Source organism: Sitodiplosis mosellana, unplaced genomic scaffold (assembly GCF_009176505.1).
Source record: "Sitodiplosis mosellana isolate CC-2019 unplaced genomic scaffold, AAFC_SMos_1.0 Smas_scaffold_6191, whole genome shotgun sequence".
Lineage (NCBI taxonomy): Eukaryota > Metazoa > Arthropoda > Insecta > Diptera > Cecidomyiidae > Sitodiplosis > Sitodiplosis mosellana.
The window spans coordinates 4,394,820-4,410,642 of NW_022601432.1; the positions used below are offsets into that span (position 1 = coordinate 4,394,820).

The 15,823-nt window shown below is 38.8% G+C and overlaps 1 protein-coding gene across 8 annotated transcripts in view; it reads right to left on the reverse strand.

Annotated features, from left to right (window-relative positions):
- LOC129576761 (methylcytosine dioxygenase TET) overlaps positions 1-15,823 on the reverse strand; it is a 97,476-nt gene that overhangs the window by 57,833 nt on the left and 23,820 nt on the right. For all 8 annotated transcript variants that reach the window (XM_055462378.1, XM_055462377.1, XM_055462372.1 and 5 more), the window contains one exon: positions 7,437-7,511. In XM_055462378.1, the coding sequence (XP_055318353.1) occupies positions 7,437-7,511 (75 nt within the window). The remainder of the gene's footprint in view (positions 1-7,436; positions 7,512-15,823) is intronic.

The following is a 15,823-nucleotide window of genomic DNA, read 5'->3' on the forward strand; positions in this document are numbered from 1 at the left end:
TCTCTCTCTCTCTCTCTCTCTCTCTCTCTCTCTCTCTCTCTCTCTCTTGCCCTCATATTCAATCCATTTTTGAGATTGTGTCCGTGCTTTTGCTCGATGCGAAATGCGTGAGCGTAAACGTGTGTGCCTGTGTGTTTGCGGCAGTGTATGTGCTCGTGCGGATGTGTGTATGTGTTTGCTTGCATATTCAATGAAATGTTCCTGTGAGAAATGGAAATCGGATGGGGGATCGCCTTTCTCCTCTCTCTACCTCTCTCACTCCGTATTTCGATTCGAAAAATGACTTAAAAATAGAGAATGAGAATGGTGTTTATAGATTGCGTACCATGATGCAAAACCTAGAGTGCAATAGCGCTTCTGGTCCTTTTTCATCGAATGGTGTATGGCGATGGCGATGTTGATTCTCCATACACACACACACACACCTACACACATATCCCGACATATTATGCCGATGCACAAGCTAAAACAGGAAACTAAATCGAGAGAGAAAAAAAAATAACTAACACAATGTTTAACACACGCACAAATTCGTGCCATACACAATGTGCGGCTACAGTTGACTGACTATATATGTGCATGTGTGTGTGTGTGTGTGTGTGTTTGTTTGCTGGACTTTATGTGGAGCTTAAATGAATCTAAAGTGTTTATTTTCAAGAGAGGAATCGTCTAGAAAACTATAAATTAAGCCGGGGCCAGTCACACACCATTTTCACCCGTCCATGATTATTTGGCCATATCAAGCTGGCAGGCCACAGACGCGCATTTGACCCAACTTTTATTTTTTTTTTATTCTCGTTCAAATGAATGTTGATTATACTTTTGAATCAGTCATCAGGCGGCTGCATTCCAAAACGATTTCATGCACAATTTCATCGCTAAAATGAGAAACTATGCAAGTTTTACTGTGCATGCCATCATTTTCTGCACCGGCAGAAAACACACACACAACCGATTCCCATCACTGTTCGTTCGCTCGTTCGCCTCAAATATGTGCGAGTTTTCCTGCCATCTCGATGGCTTTTCCCAATACTAGTTGTGTATATGTGCTGCTGTGTATGAGGTGTTTTTTTCTACTTCTACTTCTTCTTCTTCTTCCGTTGCTTGCTCTCTTTGTTTTCATTTCGACGGGAGAATCATCTTCCCTTTCTGCACGTCCACCACAAAAGTGAGAAAGAGAGCGCACACGGTGAATGCTTTCTACTTCCTCGATACTACACATATTCCTACAACACTCAGCGTTCGTTCGTTCGTTCGTTCGTTCATTCGTATAGCTTGTACGGTATAGAAAATTCTATATCTTCTATATCGTCTTTTTTGTGCATGCCACAATCAGCTCTTGGCTCTCTCAAATCGAAATTACGCGCAAAAGTTTCTGTGCGCAGAGAAAATCGATAGCAAAAAACAAATGTATAAAATAAACAGATACACGCTCAGCTCCCCCACATATAGGCGGACGAGAGTAAGTGAGCAAGCAAGTGAGCGAGAGTGAAGAGATTGCCGAGGATGAGAATGAGAACGAAAGAGTGCCTCGAATACAAAAACGCATATACGATGGTATATCAATATCGGTGCGATGGCAAAGACAATCAAGGGTATGAGATGCATGGTGTATTAAGGGGTGGCATTGGTGATGATGTTGGTGGTGGTGGTGGTGGTGGTGGTGGTGGTGGTGGTGCTGCTGCTGCTGACGGTAGTGGTGTTGTATTCAACGACTAGTATTTCGTATTTGTTCGTGCAAATATAACATCACATTGGCAATAGCACCGGGCGACGTTTGCGATTTGCAAACGAAATGAAATTTTGTTATTTGAAATGCGAACGCAATTATGCATAGGCCAAAAACGAAATTAAACACTGACACAAAGGAGATTCCATTCCAAACGGAGAAATGAAATGTGAGGAAAAAAGGAATAGAAATAAAATATCGACACTCGATACCCACACACACACACATACACGTTCAATGATCAGACACACGGTATGTGTGTGTGTTTGTGTTTTTTTCTCTCCGGCTCTTTCTTGCCAAAAAGTTCCACTTCACATGGAAATTGATTAAATTTTAGGCACTTGAAAATTTCCTTCGCTTGTTAGCGCTCGCTCGCCCACACAAGCGTGCGACGGAGAGAAAGCGAGAGAAAGAGAAATTTATTGTTATTATGGAGGCTTTTTGGAATTGAGATTCTGCCAACGAATGAGAATATAAAAACGAAATCTCCATGACTTCCCCAATTACATGCCTTACGTTTCGATACCGGTACCGTATATACGTGCTGAATGAGGAAACTGAACACGCCGTGTGTGTGTGTGTGTGTGTGTGTGTGTGTGTGTGAATGATTGTATGTGCGTCTTTCTTTCTCTCTGTTCAGTTGGAATCAAACAGGCAATACTAATTCAAACGTTCAATGCGTTGTGCGATGTGATTGGAATGACGATGCGACTGGCTCTATAGAGGCACGTAGATAAAAATTAATTATCAGTGTAATTTATTAATTTTGCACTTGAAGTTCGCAATTTTCGTTCGGTTCGCAACGGAGCAGATAGAGAGAGTGAGAGAGTGAGAGACAAAAACGTACGCTTGCACTGTTCACCACGGAGACATACAACACCTAATGAAATTCATGGAGCATTAGATGCACAAAAAACCACAGCATTTTGCTACTTTACACTACGCCATCAACCACCTTCGGCAAAAGCTATGTGTCTTGTTTCTCTGTCTCTCTAATTCGCTTGGGAAATTCGTAATTTTAAAACTTGCTGTACGTGTAATTCTATTTTGTCTTTTCATTTTCCACGCCATATGACGAGGTGTACTGCATTTTTTTCCCTCGTCTTCGTCTTTGCTCGAGTGTTTCAGTTTTTATTCCTGTTTTCAAGTGTCTTAGTTTTTTTTTCTTCCTTTTTCTTCATTTGGAAGCTTATTATTTTGCTTATACTGTCATCTCCCACAAAATGCGACTCACTTTTCCGCCGTGAGCTTCAACTTCCTTTGCAATGGCTTTGTATCTTCGTTGCTGTAGTTGTTGTTATAGATATATATGTGTATTTTTTCTCTCTCGCAAAGTGACATACACAGCGTGCACTGGGTTAGAAAATCAACTTTACGTTATCATTCGTTGGTTCGTTGTCGTTCGTTGCGACCCTTTTAAAATCTTATTTGGAACGGTATTCGCTATGATCACATAAATTTCGCGTCCTACTAAATTGAATCGATTTATTGCTTGTGTTGTACAGCAATGTATTAGTTGTATGTGTGTGTGTGTTGGCTTCTGATTTCAGGCAAGAAGAAAAATTTCATTAGCATGTAATGGCAACGAAAGAGATGAAAGAGAGATAGAGAGAGAATGAGAGTTTAGAAGCGAAGCTTGGATTGTATCGTATTCGATGAAATCGGCCAAACCAATGAGCCGACAAATCATTCAGCCGAATTGGTGTCTTGTGTGTTGCGCGCACCGACTCAACACAATAGACCCCGTAATGAAGAATCGATAAAACGATTCATCTACTGTCCATGTTGTTGTTGTTGTTGTTGCTTTTTTTTCGTTCTGTTCGTTTAAATATATCTAAGCAGCTCTTTTTTTCCAATGAATCAAAACAATCAACTGATATATATTATCTGGTCGAAGCATAATTATTCATCGGCTGAAGCATGCAAAATGAAAAAAGGTAGACAAAAAAATGGTGGAAACGCTTGAATTTAATGGAAGTTTCAGTGTTCCCATATGAAAACTTATCCGATGAATAATAGTTTTTTTGCTCAAAATTGACGTAAACTAAACTTCACCAGTGTTTAGTATTGTTTTTTTCGTCTCTTCATTTATTTTGCCTTACTCATTTCCATGGGTTTTTAAAGTGAAATTGATAAAATGGGATGTGTGTGTGTGTTCATGTTCATCAAAATCAAATTGCACATTGGAGCTGCATGCGGACGAGATAGATCTAGGAACTTGAGAACATAAAGAACAAACGCGACTGCTTTAATTACATAGTTTGATTCTGGCGAGCGACCGAGTGAATAGCGCAGCGAATGGAAAGAGAAAGAGCGGGAGAGAGAGAGAGAGAGAGAGAGAGAGAGAGAGAGAGAGAGAGAGTGAAAAAAGGAAGAATAAATTATTCGTTGCACAGAAAATGAAAATTGTTTGTATTAAGGAAACGATGAAATCGAAATTTCGAGGGAAATGACGCTGAACGACCAAGACAATGATAACAACTAAGTAATATTAAAATGAGCGAATCGAAATATACGAAAGAAATGAAGCCAACAGCACAGAATGGACAGAGAGAGAAAGAGATAGAAAGAGAAAGGGAACCAATAATTTACAATTTTACCACGAGATTTTGTGTAGCGATCAAGCTGCAGCCGAAGAGAAGCACTACGAACAAGAGACACAAACACATGAGAGCGAGACAACGAATGTAACGAACGAAGGAAAATAAGCAAAATAAGAAATTATGTGCACACAAATTACAAGTACATTATATAATTACGTATTTATTGTATTTATTATATACACGTACACACATTAATCATATGAGAGAGAAGAATGAAAACGTTTGGTATGTAATTCACAAATATTGCATAAATCAGCACGGTTGAGACCGGAGCCCAAGACCCTGGTCTCTCACACACACACACACACACACACTTATTCTTGAGCCCATACGCTCGCACCCATATTTCGTTTCATCGCAATATATTCATTTCGTTGAAAAAAAAAATACACCAAAATTCGCTCCATGCATGACCGTTCAACTCTGCGGTTGGAGTGCGTGGCGGGAGCTGGGCTGGGCTGTTCAATTTTTAGATATATCGAAAACTAATTATATTTCCAAGTCACAAAGGTCGCATTTCTAGCGAAAATCCTTATTGATTGTCAGAAAGTCTAATGAGCAACAGAAGAAGAAGACAAAAAACAAACAAACCATGAAGTTCGCGCGGTAGCGGGATGGCGAGAATATGAAGGAAAAGAGTGAGAAAGAGAGAGAGAGAGAGAGAGAGAGAGAGAGATCGAAAAAGAGTGAGCGCGCACAGGGACCTACGAAACATTTATTGTTATTATTATTATTATTTTAATGATAGTCTAGATGAAATGAATACAAGATACATGCGACCACAACAACAGCACCAACAACAATACAACTGGCTGCAGCATTGGTTCACATATTACGGCAGAAATAATATCAGAGAGCAAAACGAACGAACGAAGAAATAAAATAAAATTAATAATGAACGAACGAAGCAAAAAAAAAAAAAAATAAAGCACGAACGAACCAACCAAGAGCGCAGAGAAGAAAAAGTAATATAAACGAATCACAACAAAATACATACACTCGCGCTTATGTACACACATATGCGTTCGGGGCGACGACGATGAGGAGCTAGCAAAATCGAGAGAAGTAAAGAGAAAAAAACGGCATACACACACACACACACACACTCCGCAGAAAAAAACCGCTCAAGAAGTTTAAGGAATAAAAATTGAGCGAACGAAGAAAGACTAAAACAGTTTGATGAATGCTTGCTGTGCATACATTGCAAGAAATTATGTGTCTGCAACGAATAAACGTGCATTTGCATGCTGTGTGTGTATGTGTGTGGAGCTACAATGGTTCCACTTCATCTATGAAATTTTATTTCGTCTTTTTTCTTCTTTGGGTGCTGCAACATGAAATCGTTCCGTATGTTTTGTAGCTCACATTTTTAAATTCACCGATTTAATTAATATTTCAAATGCCACCGTGCACACGAAACACACGGATTTGGATGAAGTAAGAAAAATGTACTGAGATTCGTGTGAAATATCCTGGATCAAGTGCATCATGGAAGAAAATTGACTTTTTTGTTTGCGATTTCTTTCCGACACGGGCAAGAGTAAAGCTGTGCGTTTGTACACGGTGTGTTTATGGTTGCTGGAGAGCTTCAGTCGAGATCAAAACCACTTGGATGCGCATTGAAAGCGCTGTGAAAAGTTCCATTGAAATCGAACAGAGAGATGCGATATTATGATTGCAGTTACATCACATTGAGCAGTTAAAGACTTAGAATTAAGGCAAGCAATATCGAAAATTGGCATGTCTGCATCGATAATATATTTCAATTGTTGCATTTTAATGGTCAATCAGCTAATAAGATATTTGATGCTGATGAAATTTCAGGTTTTACGCTCATTCTCATGTTGCATTGATTTTCTTCATTTTTATTTTTCTTCGACGGCATACCAGAAATTGTTTGTATTTGCGTTGATGAGTTTCTGCTTTGTTTCTCATTACCTCATCGTCTTTATATCAAATGTGGTGTCCATTTCCGGGGCAGTGGCAAATTAGGCCCGCGGACAAACAAATAGCTAAAAGTGGCCGTACGTTCACACTATCTACTCCAATATATGTATAATGAAGCATCGTTCGTTTCGTGTTTGTCTATTTTTTTTTGTCGGTTGTTGCCGTTTTATTTGTCTCTCTCTCTCTCTTCACATTGCATCTACACACATATATACACGACAGACTCATTTATTCGGATAAAGTCACACGAATCGTTGAATTCAAGGCATTTTGCCTAGCAAACAGCAGACTAGAGAAGCGGAAAAAAAGAAGAAGAAAGAACGGTGAATGTGAAAGACACAACAACGGACAACAGCATCAGCATCAGCAAAATATTTTAATTAAGATTGAAATCTGTGGCGATCCGTGTACGTGGATTTTGTGTTTTCTGTTACGTTGTTTGTTTGTTTTTTTTTGTCTCTTTTCTACTCTCAGCCGTTCAAGCTGTTACTTGGCAAATGCTTCCATATGAACAATTTTCGAATGCGCTTCATCGAATGCATCGTCTTGTTGTTGCTGTGTTTTTCCATTCGTTTATTTTTTTTCCCTCTTCTCCCGTACATTATTATAGTAACACAGATCTTTGTTGTTGTTGCTCGTGTTTCTTTATTTTCTTCTTATTTTTAGTTTATTTTATTTTAACGACTATTATTAGGCTTTGCAAGGTTTCATGAAAAATTCGTGAGCATGTATTTACTTGGTTGTTTTGGTTGCGATTTTTCTTTGCATCTAGTAAAAGTAGTTAATGTTTTTTAATTCCTACCACTTACTAAAGGCCTCAAAGAACGCAGAGAGAGAGAGAGCAAAAAACTGCCATGAGATTATTATATCTCTTTAATTATCTTTTATAACAATTTTCTTTCAACATATTTATCGTCAGAGAAGGAGAGAGCAAAAAGACCACGAGTAAATTGTACTCGTTTTTTTTCTGTGTGTGTGCGATACCCTTTGCTATTTTATGTGATTTGCAAGTCAAATTTCTGCCTTGGAAATTGAACGATTTTTTGTTGTTGTTTGCTTTTCTTTTTTGCAGTTTTACAATCAACAATTTGTTGAGAGTGCATTTATTTGCTAGAATCTTTCGTATTCAAATTAGTTTTGTTGTGGATTATACTTACAGCTCCACCGCCTCGTCCTTTTCCACGACCACGTCTTGATTCAGCGCGTAACAATGATCCGTCAGCGCCGTAAATCTGGAAATAAATGTAGAAAAAACGCGATTTAGTAATTGGAGCAATAGACTAATATTCAGCAAAAAAAAAGAAGTCAGTTCTTTGATATTAGGTATACATTCTCATTGGAAATTCGTCACTAAGAAAATAAACAGCACAAGTTTGAATATAAGCTTGTGTATCGTTTGGTTCGTTTCGATGGGACATACACAGCGCCATCATGCAGCAGACAACGCAACTTGTGTGCAAAAGCTTTCGTTATCCGTTTGGTTTTGGTCTTTGCTGCATGTGTAGCCACGGTATTTGTCTCCCATTCTCATCGAATGTGCTTGCAATGGGAAACTTTGGAATAATTTGTCGATTCAAAAGTAAAATTCGCTCGAAAATTTATTTTAAATATTCAAGTTGAAACCAAATGCGTAATCTTAGCAAATCAATACGAATATAATTACTGTATACACAGTACTACTTATATTTTCATTGTAAATAAAATCGATTCCACCGAATTGAGATGGTTTGTTTACAAAACAAAAATGTGTCGGGTTTTGTTTTGACTGGTCGAAAAATGCGCCAAAAAATTCGTCATAATAATGTTGTAGAAAAGGCATTGACCTAACGCAATATAGACGATATTATGCTGGGTGTGTGTGTGTGTGTGTGGTAACCTTTATGTCAAGCCAAAATGTGTGTATATTTCTTATCATGTAAACAATTGGCAAACCCCCAAAGACCACATAAAATCATTGATGATAATAAAAACGGCAACCTTTTGCCAAAATGGAGCACACGCATAAAAGCCCATGTCGAAACTCCAGCACGTTATGCTCCGACCCGTCGTCATCGTCTTCATTGTTGTTGTTGTTGTCGTCATCGTAGTCTCCATCTTCGTCGTTGTCGTCGAGAAAGTGAGTGGCAAAGACGATGGAAATCGAATGTGAAACGAAAACGAACCCCAAGTCCCAAAATGATGCCAACTCATTTCCCGAGTCATAATGCACATGAAAATGATAACATCCATCGTATACACGGAATGAGGAAGAGGAAGTGGAAGACTATATCTATATCGTACAGCAGCCACCTTTCATACAGTTTTGCTCTCTCTCTCTCTATCTGTCTGTCTATGTGTACGACGTGCTCTCAAAACTCAGATGCATTTATCATAATGTAGTCAGCCGCGCGTAAACCGTACAATACACAGTCTATTCTAGACGGATGAAGATGTGATGTTCGACTGTGTGTCTAGTATACACTCAATGGTGGCATTCAATCGTCCAATATGTGCGCGTTTCATGTTCTCGTTTTTCTCTATTCTTTCCGCGTGCAAGATCCCTTTTTGGCTGGCAATGGTAGTCACACCATACAAAGAGCATACAAAAGAAGCATCAAAGAAACATATCACAACGTCTTATGTTGAACAATAAACTTGGTCTGTGTCTGGTGTCTCGCGTTGAATTGCCATTACAATATATAAGAAATGCCAACCCCTTTTTTGATTTGTATCACTTTCCCATTTTCGGTATACGGAAGATGCCTTTGTTTACGCACATTTTTCCGTTGGATCAACCAAACGATGTGCCTCGGCGCCCTCTTAGTTTCGCTGTATCTGTTCGCTTTTGTCGAGAAATGGAAGGAACAAAAATTTCATGAATACAACAAGACAAGACACTGCTTCGCACAATCGACACCGCACTCGACGACTCAGAGATAGAGTACAACAGGCTGTTTCGTGGGCACAAACCATTACACATCCATTTCATCGGCATAAAACACCAAATATAATATGTAATTTTGGCGTATGTCGTACACAAAAATAGAGCAGGGCGCGCGCGTGTTATACGCTGAAAATGTGTGTTGAGTCTTAAGTTTTAGGTTGTTGTTGTTGTTGTTGTTGCCATCGTCGTCGTTGACATGTCTCGAGACGCTCGTTATTACGTCATGGAATGAGTATGAGCGTGTAAAATAGGTAAAGAAATGAAAGCAAAATCATTTCGATTTTCATTGTTAAAACCGTTCACGAGCTAATTGATGCCGATTCTACCTTTTTGGCAAAACTTTGTATGATGGCGCTGGATTTGTCGCTTTGCAGGTAGATTTTTTTGGATGAATTTGCGCCCTTTTGTTTGCAATTTCAATGCGGAAATACACCTTCTATTTACATGAATTGCTTCGTGATTTCTTCAGCGTGCGACCAATTTTCGCGGAGCATAAGCATTTTTGATGAAACAAAGTCACTTGGTGTGTGCCTATATATCAGCTGCAGCAGTAGAACGCTGTTTATTAATCATACAATCTTGCCTAATCCGCTCATCATCTGGATGGACTGAAGTGTGAATTATTTGTATGGATGAACACAAGTGTGTCGCACACATTCTCGCGGCCTGCAAGCAATCGAGAGTGTTATCACTGACATAACAACAATAACGATGATTGCATACATTCTGAACTGGAATATGTGTGTGAAGAGATATAGCATGTTTTCCACATTTCAAAATCTCTCCCCCTTTTTTTCCTTCGAAAAAAAAAGACGAGAAGAAGCATTGAGCGCCTCCGATAATGTTATTAATGATACAATGTTTCCATGCATTTGTGCACACACTCAGTTATCGCTACGCTTGCTATCACTAAACCCACCATCGTCGTCGTCATCATCACCATCGTCGTCGTCGTCGTCATCGACGCCACTTCGTTCATTCCGCCTCTCACACTCACAGCTGATATGCTGTGTACATTGGTAGCACGCACTTTGGTGCAATCACTTTGCACGAAAATTATAAATGTATGCTATGCGTGTACGGCCCATGTGACTAGGTCAATCATTCACACTTTGTACTGCTCCACATTGTCGGCACATTCTGTTTTCACACACCGATGATATGTGTGGATACACACGAGATGCGGCTCAATCCATTTTCACCATTGACTTCTAAATATATCCGTCGTTGATATGTAAACAAAACCAAACCACACACATGCCACATATCCACATAATGTGCTACTCGTTATACACAACATTTCTCTCGATGCGCTTACACGATAGACTGCATCATCGTTTGGTTTGAGTGATTTGCACCGCAAATGTAATCGCTAAATGATTTGCATCATTTTAATTGATTATTTATAGAATCTATTTATTCGTTGTATGGGTGACATGTGTGCAAATTCATAGCGAAACATGAATAAAAAGTAAAACAGTTTCCAAACAATTGGGCTGTGATGAATAGAGCCGATTAAGTAGAGCTGGCTATTTGGCCAAAGTTGATGACGAACCGTTTATCTTCGGTGTGCTGGGATGCAGCATACGAAGGCAAATTCCATTAGATCGGTGTGTGTGTGTGTGTGTGTGTGATGAAATGGACAAAGTTGTTTTTTTTGTGCTCAATCAATTGCATCAATAAATCCAACTTTTTTTGTTCGATTTTAATGCACAAAACATTATTCCATTGAATTGGACAACGGACTTTTACGGTGGCTTCAAAGTAATGTCATCATTTAAAACGCAAGCAAGAGATTTTCCATTGCCCAGCCAAAATGCCTTCAATTAAACACACAATCCGTGAGAGCCATAAAAATGGAAACACTTTTTTATATGCGCAAATAGCAATAAACGAATGAAGTTAATTTTCATTCGTAAAATAGTGGGTATAATGCAGATTTCACGTTTTGCGCTTAAACCCAATTATTTTCGACGAGCGCGTATGCGGGTGTGAGGAGAGCGTGTACACTTGAATCACATAATAACATCAAAATCGCATTCATTTTATGGCCAAATATAAAATGAAGTCTATTTTCAGAGGCACAACCAACTCACTCGCACACAGTGAGACGACCTTATCGCAATTTCACTTTGCAGACACTCAACGTACTTCAAGTTCTTTCGTTGAGCTGCCGCTTTCCCTTTGAAGAATGTTTAGCGCAAACGAAGAACGGATATCTGTATATTACAAGTGACCTGCACAAAGCGACTTTATTAAGAAATTTTTCACAAATTCCACCGCATGCATACATATTTAAATTTTATGCATGTTATAAACGCCTGGAATACTAGCAAAACTGCAGAAAAATGTGTAGCGTTCACAAGGACTTTCTTGGGTTGTGTCATTTTTATTACGATTTTTTCAGGCTGAAATTGTCAGCCACTCGAAAGAAAAGAACTAAATTATGAAATTACTGACTGCAGTAGGTACGAAATATTCACGAAGAAAAACCGATTTCATGCGATAAATTTAGACATTTCCATCGAAAAAAAAAATTAAAATGGATCCATTCCAATGGTCGTATTGCATGTTGAAATGAAAATGAATTCCTTTTTTCAAGGCTCGCATAATGACAACGAACTGATGAAAACATCGATAAAATATGAAATCGATTTGATTTTCCGGGTGTGCAAACATCGTTTTCATCAATAACATTCGTGTCGTCTTTATCTGTTTATTCTTTTCCCATTCGTTCGTCTTCGCGTTGCTTCTGTTCCGAGTGGCTTCCAATGTGTTTGGTGTGTACATATTTGAATGTTGGAAAATGGCAAGAAGAAAGAAGCGAATATTTCACAATTTCGTTTGTTGGTTTTGGTCATTGTCTTCGTTATGTTTGTGTTGCGATGGAAAATGTGTGCAAAACGCTCAATGGCAGAGAGACAAGTGAAAGAAAAAGGCAACGAGTCACGAATTTTTAAGATTGAAAATAAACAGAAGATGCCATCAAGATTACTTGCTCGTATCCATCAAACATCCACGCGCTGCACGTGATACATTGCACTCGAAGCAGAAAAAAAAATTTGAAAAAGCCGACGGAAAAAATAACAGAAGAAAAACAAGAGCAATTCAAGCAAGCGGCGAACGTCGACGATCATACTCGTCGTTCAACAACAACAACAGTAGCAGCAGCAGCAGCAGTAGAAAAATGATATGAAAATTCTTGTGTATGGATTTTTCAGAGAAAGAGAGAGCAAGTGGGAGAGAGAGAGAGAGCGTGAGTGTGTATGTGCGCTTGTCAATTTTCTTATTTGCCAGGTTCATTTCATTGCAAATAACTTGTTTATGGGAGCCACATATACAATTCAACATTTTGAAATGGTTGTTGTTGGATCGCATTTCGTGTTATTATACGCATCGTGCGAAACGAGAAAAGTGAAAAACGGGAAATGACAACGAGAAATCCGATTGATTTTATTTCGTTTGTTCGCTCGTTCGTTTTTTCTTTTGACTTCTCTCTTTCTCTTCGTTGTCGTCGTTTTCCTTCTTTTTTGTTCTCTCTTCGATGCGCACGGTCTTCGGCTTATATATATATGCGAAAAGCTAAATTGTACCGTATTGGAAAACGAGCGACGCATTCGATGAAAGAAAATTAAAGAAGGGAGAAAAAAAAAAAATATAAAACGTGAATCGTTAAAAACGTGTGCACACAGGCGAAATTTGTGTGTAGTCAGCAAAATTATGGAAAAAAGGAAGAAAGAATAAAATGTAGAAGTAGTAATAGCAGCAGCAGCAGCAATAATAAACCACTTGCTGTCTCTGTGTGTATGTGTTTATGTGCGTATACCACCCCATGTTCTCATACCACGTAATCAGCCCAATTGCGAGAGCGCGTCGCATTTTTTTTTCTCGACTAGCCAACTCACTCTCTCGCTCGTTTGCTCGTTCGTAAGCCACCATGTCATTTGCACTGGTACTGTGCGCTTCAGCCTCTCTTACTCCTTCGATTGCCATCATATAAATAGCGAAAAATAAACTAGAGAAAGAGAGCGAGAGAGGAGTACGAGAAGAAAAAACGCCGAATCCGTATATTTTGTTGTTGCCGTAGATGTTGAATTTCAACAATTTTCCATTAACAAAGTCGTACGCCGCAATTTATACACTCGCACACATCCACAAATGCGCCGCCATCGTTGTTTGAGTACGATTTTTTCTCCTCTCCCTCTCGCTCTTGCCTCCTCTTGGTTGTGGTACAGTTTTTTTTTTTTGTTGCCATCGTCGATCTTTTTTTTCCAGTTCAAATTCATTTAAAAATGTACGGAAGTGAGCGAGTAAACGTAGCGTAAAATGTGCGTACGAAGTCAACAAAAATATATTTAATGGGCAATTTTAGATGAAAGTTGTATATGGTTGTGGTTGTGGAAGCGAGCAAACGAACGGAGCAAGAGGTCGAATTGGAGTGAGCCAAGCAGCAGCAGCAGCAACAACAACAACAGCAAAATCAACACTGAATTTTCTTTTATCATTGTGAATCGCAATGAATTTTCGTCGAATATTTCCAAAATGACACGTTCAAGAGAGGCTCAATACAGGCAGACCTGAACAAACTTTTTAACACGCATTTTCGGTATGAACACACACGATTGCATCCATCGTATCGGGTCTATCGTACCGAAATATCGATAATAGAGCCAGTTAGACAGACAGAGATGGAAGCAGGGAAATGGGAATTCGATGATGTGTTGTCAGTTTTTTTTTTGCCAACGCATGTAACATTGATTGCGTACAAAAATGGCCAAATTGATACACACACCATTTTGGATTATCTGCCGTTTTTCTATGTGATGGTTGCTGGTTAAAGCGTTGGAAAAGTTGTCGCATCAAATCGAATGAATTTTTAAATTGGTCACCATTGAATGAGTTCAGCAAAACCACGAGTCTTCGATGAAAAGTGTCTAGTTTTTAATTCCCATTCCAGATCGATAGGATCTTAAAAGTTATATATTCTGTCTGGATGTGTCATATCTCTATCTCTATTTCTCTCTCGTTTGACGTATCGCCTGCGTGAGCAATAACTTTAATGAGTTTTGATGGTTTGTATACAGAAGTTCGTTTGAATGGTGCGCAGATTCGAAAACGACATGTAGCGGGGCGCATCAATGTCAAACGCATCGTTGCATGGCTGATTCGATCGAGTTTTACAATCTAGCTACTATCTTATTTCTTAATTGCACACGACACAACCCGAGAACAAATTGAAATGGCAAACGAAAACGAGTGAAAACAACAATGACGACAACGACAAAGTAAAAACGAACAACCAGAGAGGAATATAACGATCAAAGAACTGTTGGAAAAAGGCCTTATATTTCCGTTAATTTGATTGTTGTGTTTATTTGACTTGAATTCCTTATTTACTTCGTGCTATTTACCACTTTAATGGCTACACACAGTGGCACGCACAAAATTTCACAAGGTTCTGAACAACGGCCATCAATTTGTTTGGGTTTGAACGGAACGAAGAGAAAGAAAAAAAATGTGAAGAAAAACGAAGCAAAAAAAAAAAAAAAAACACACACACAAACAGTTTGTTAGTCGTCTTGTGTATGCTTGATTCTTGCAAAATCAGTAACTTCAGCCGCTCTCCCTCGTCGATTTCTTCGAGTGTGTATTGTATGACAATGGCACAGGCACCAAACAAGCATTTGTACAGTTTCGTTTTGAATTGAGCTGTCCAGTAAAAGTTTTGCACAAAATGCTGTTTGTGCAGTTGACTTTTTTCGCCTTGTTTTTTCTTTCTTTCTTTCTTGCCCCGTTAGCTCTCCGTGTTTGATGTCCTTTGCACTCGCCTATACCATTAATTACACACATACACTCGACAGCAAAAATCCACATGGAAGACCAAAAGTTTTCAATATTCTGCCAAAAACTTTTTGACACATCTTTAATCGTAGGAAAAGCGAGCACGAGTAAGAGAGAGAGAGAGAGATGGGGGGCTATGCACGCGGTTTTCTTATTCCTGAACCATGGCTGAAAACATCCAAATCGGCTATCGATTTCCTGTGAAATTTATTATATTTGTAAAGCCTTAAATGTTTGACAACCATTTCTCATTATATGAAATTTCTTGGTCTTGCATCATTTTAATGCATTCGAGTGGCTTTTGCCAGCCATGCGTCAAAGAATTTCAATTTGAAGCAAAGACGATGGCCAAAATAGTTCCGAAACATCCGAATATGAAAAACCAATGAAAAATAATCATAGGAAAAACTAAAAACAAAATTGCTGACTATAAGAAATGGTAGCGGGTAGAGCAAAGGAAAAAAAGCGATTGGGGAAAAGAAGAGGAAAAATCAATATTTAACGAAAGTGACTCATTCTTTTGCGTGTAGTTTGTTGTTGCTGTTACTGTTGCTATTGCTATTGCCAACGTAGTGTAACTGCGTTTTGAATTTCGTAAAACGCGGTTCACAGTGTCTGTGTCTGTGTGTATTCATGTCGCTTATATTATGTGGAATTCATCACATTTGAAACCATCAGGAGAAAGGAACGAAATGAATGAGCGGGAGAGTGGGAGAGCGACAGAATGAGAGAGTAATCGAGATAAACTGACAAATACATACACACAAACGAGCCACTTGC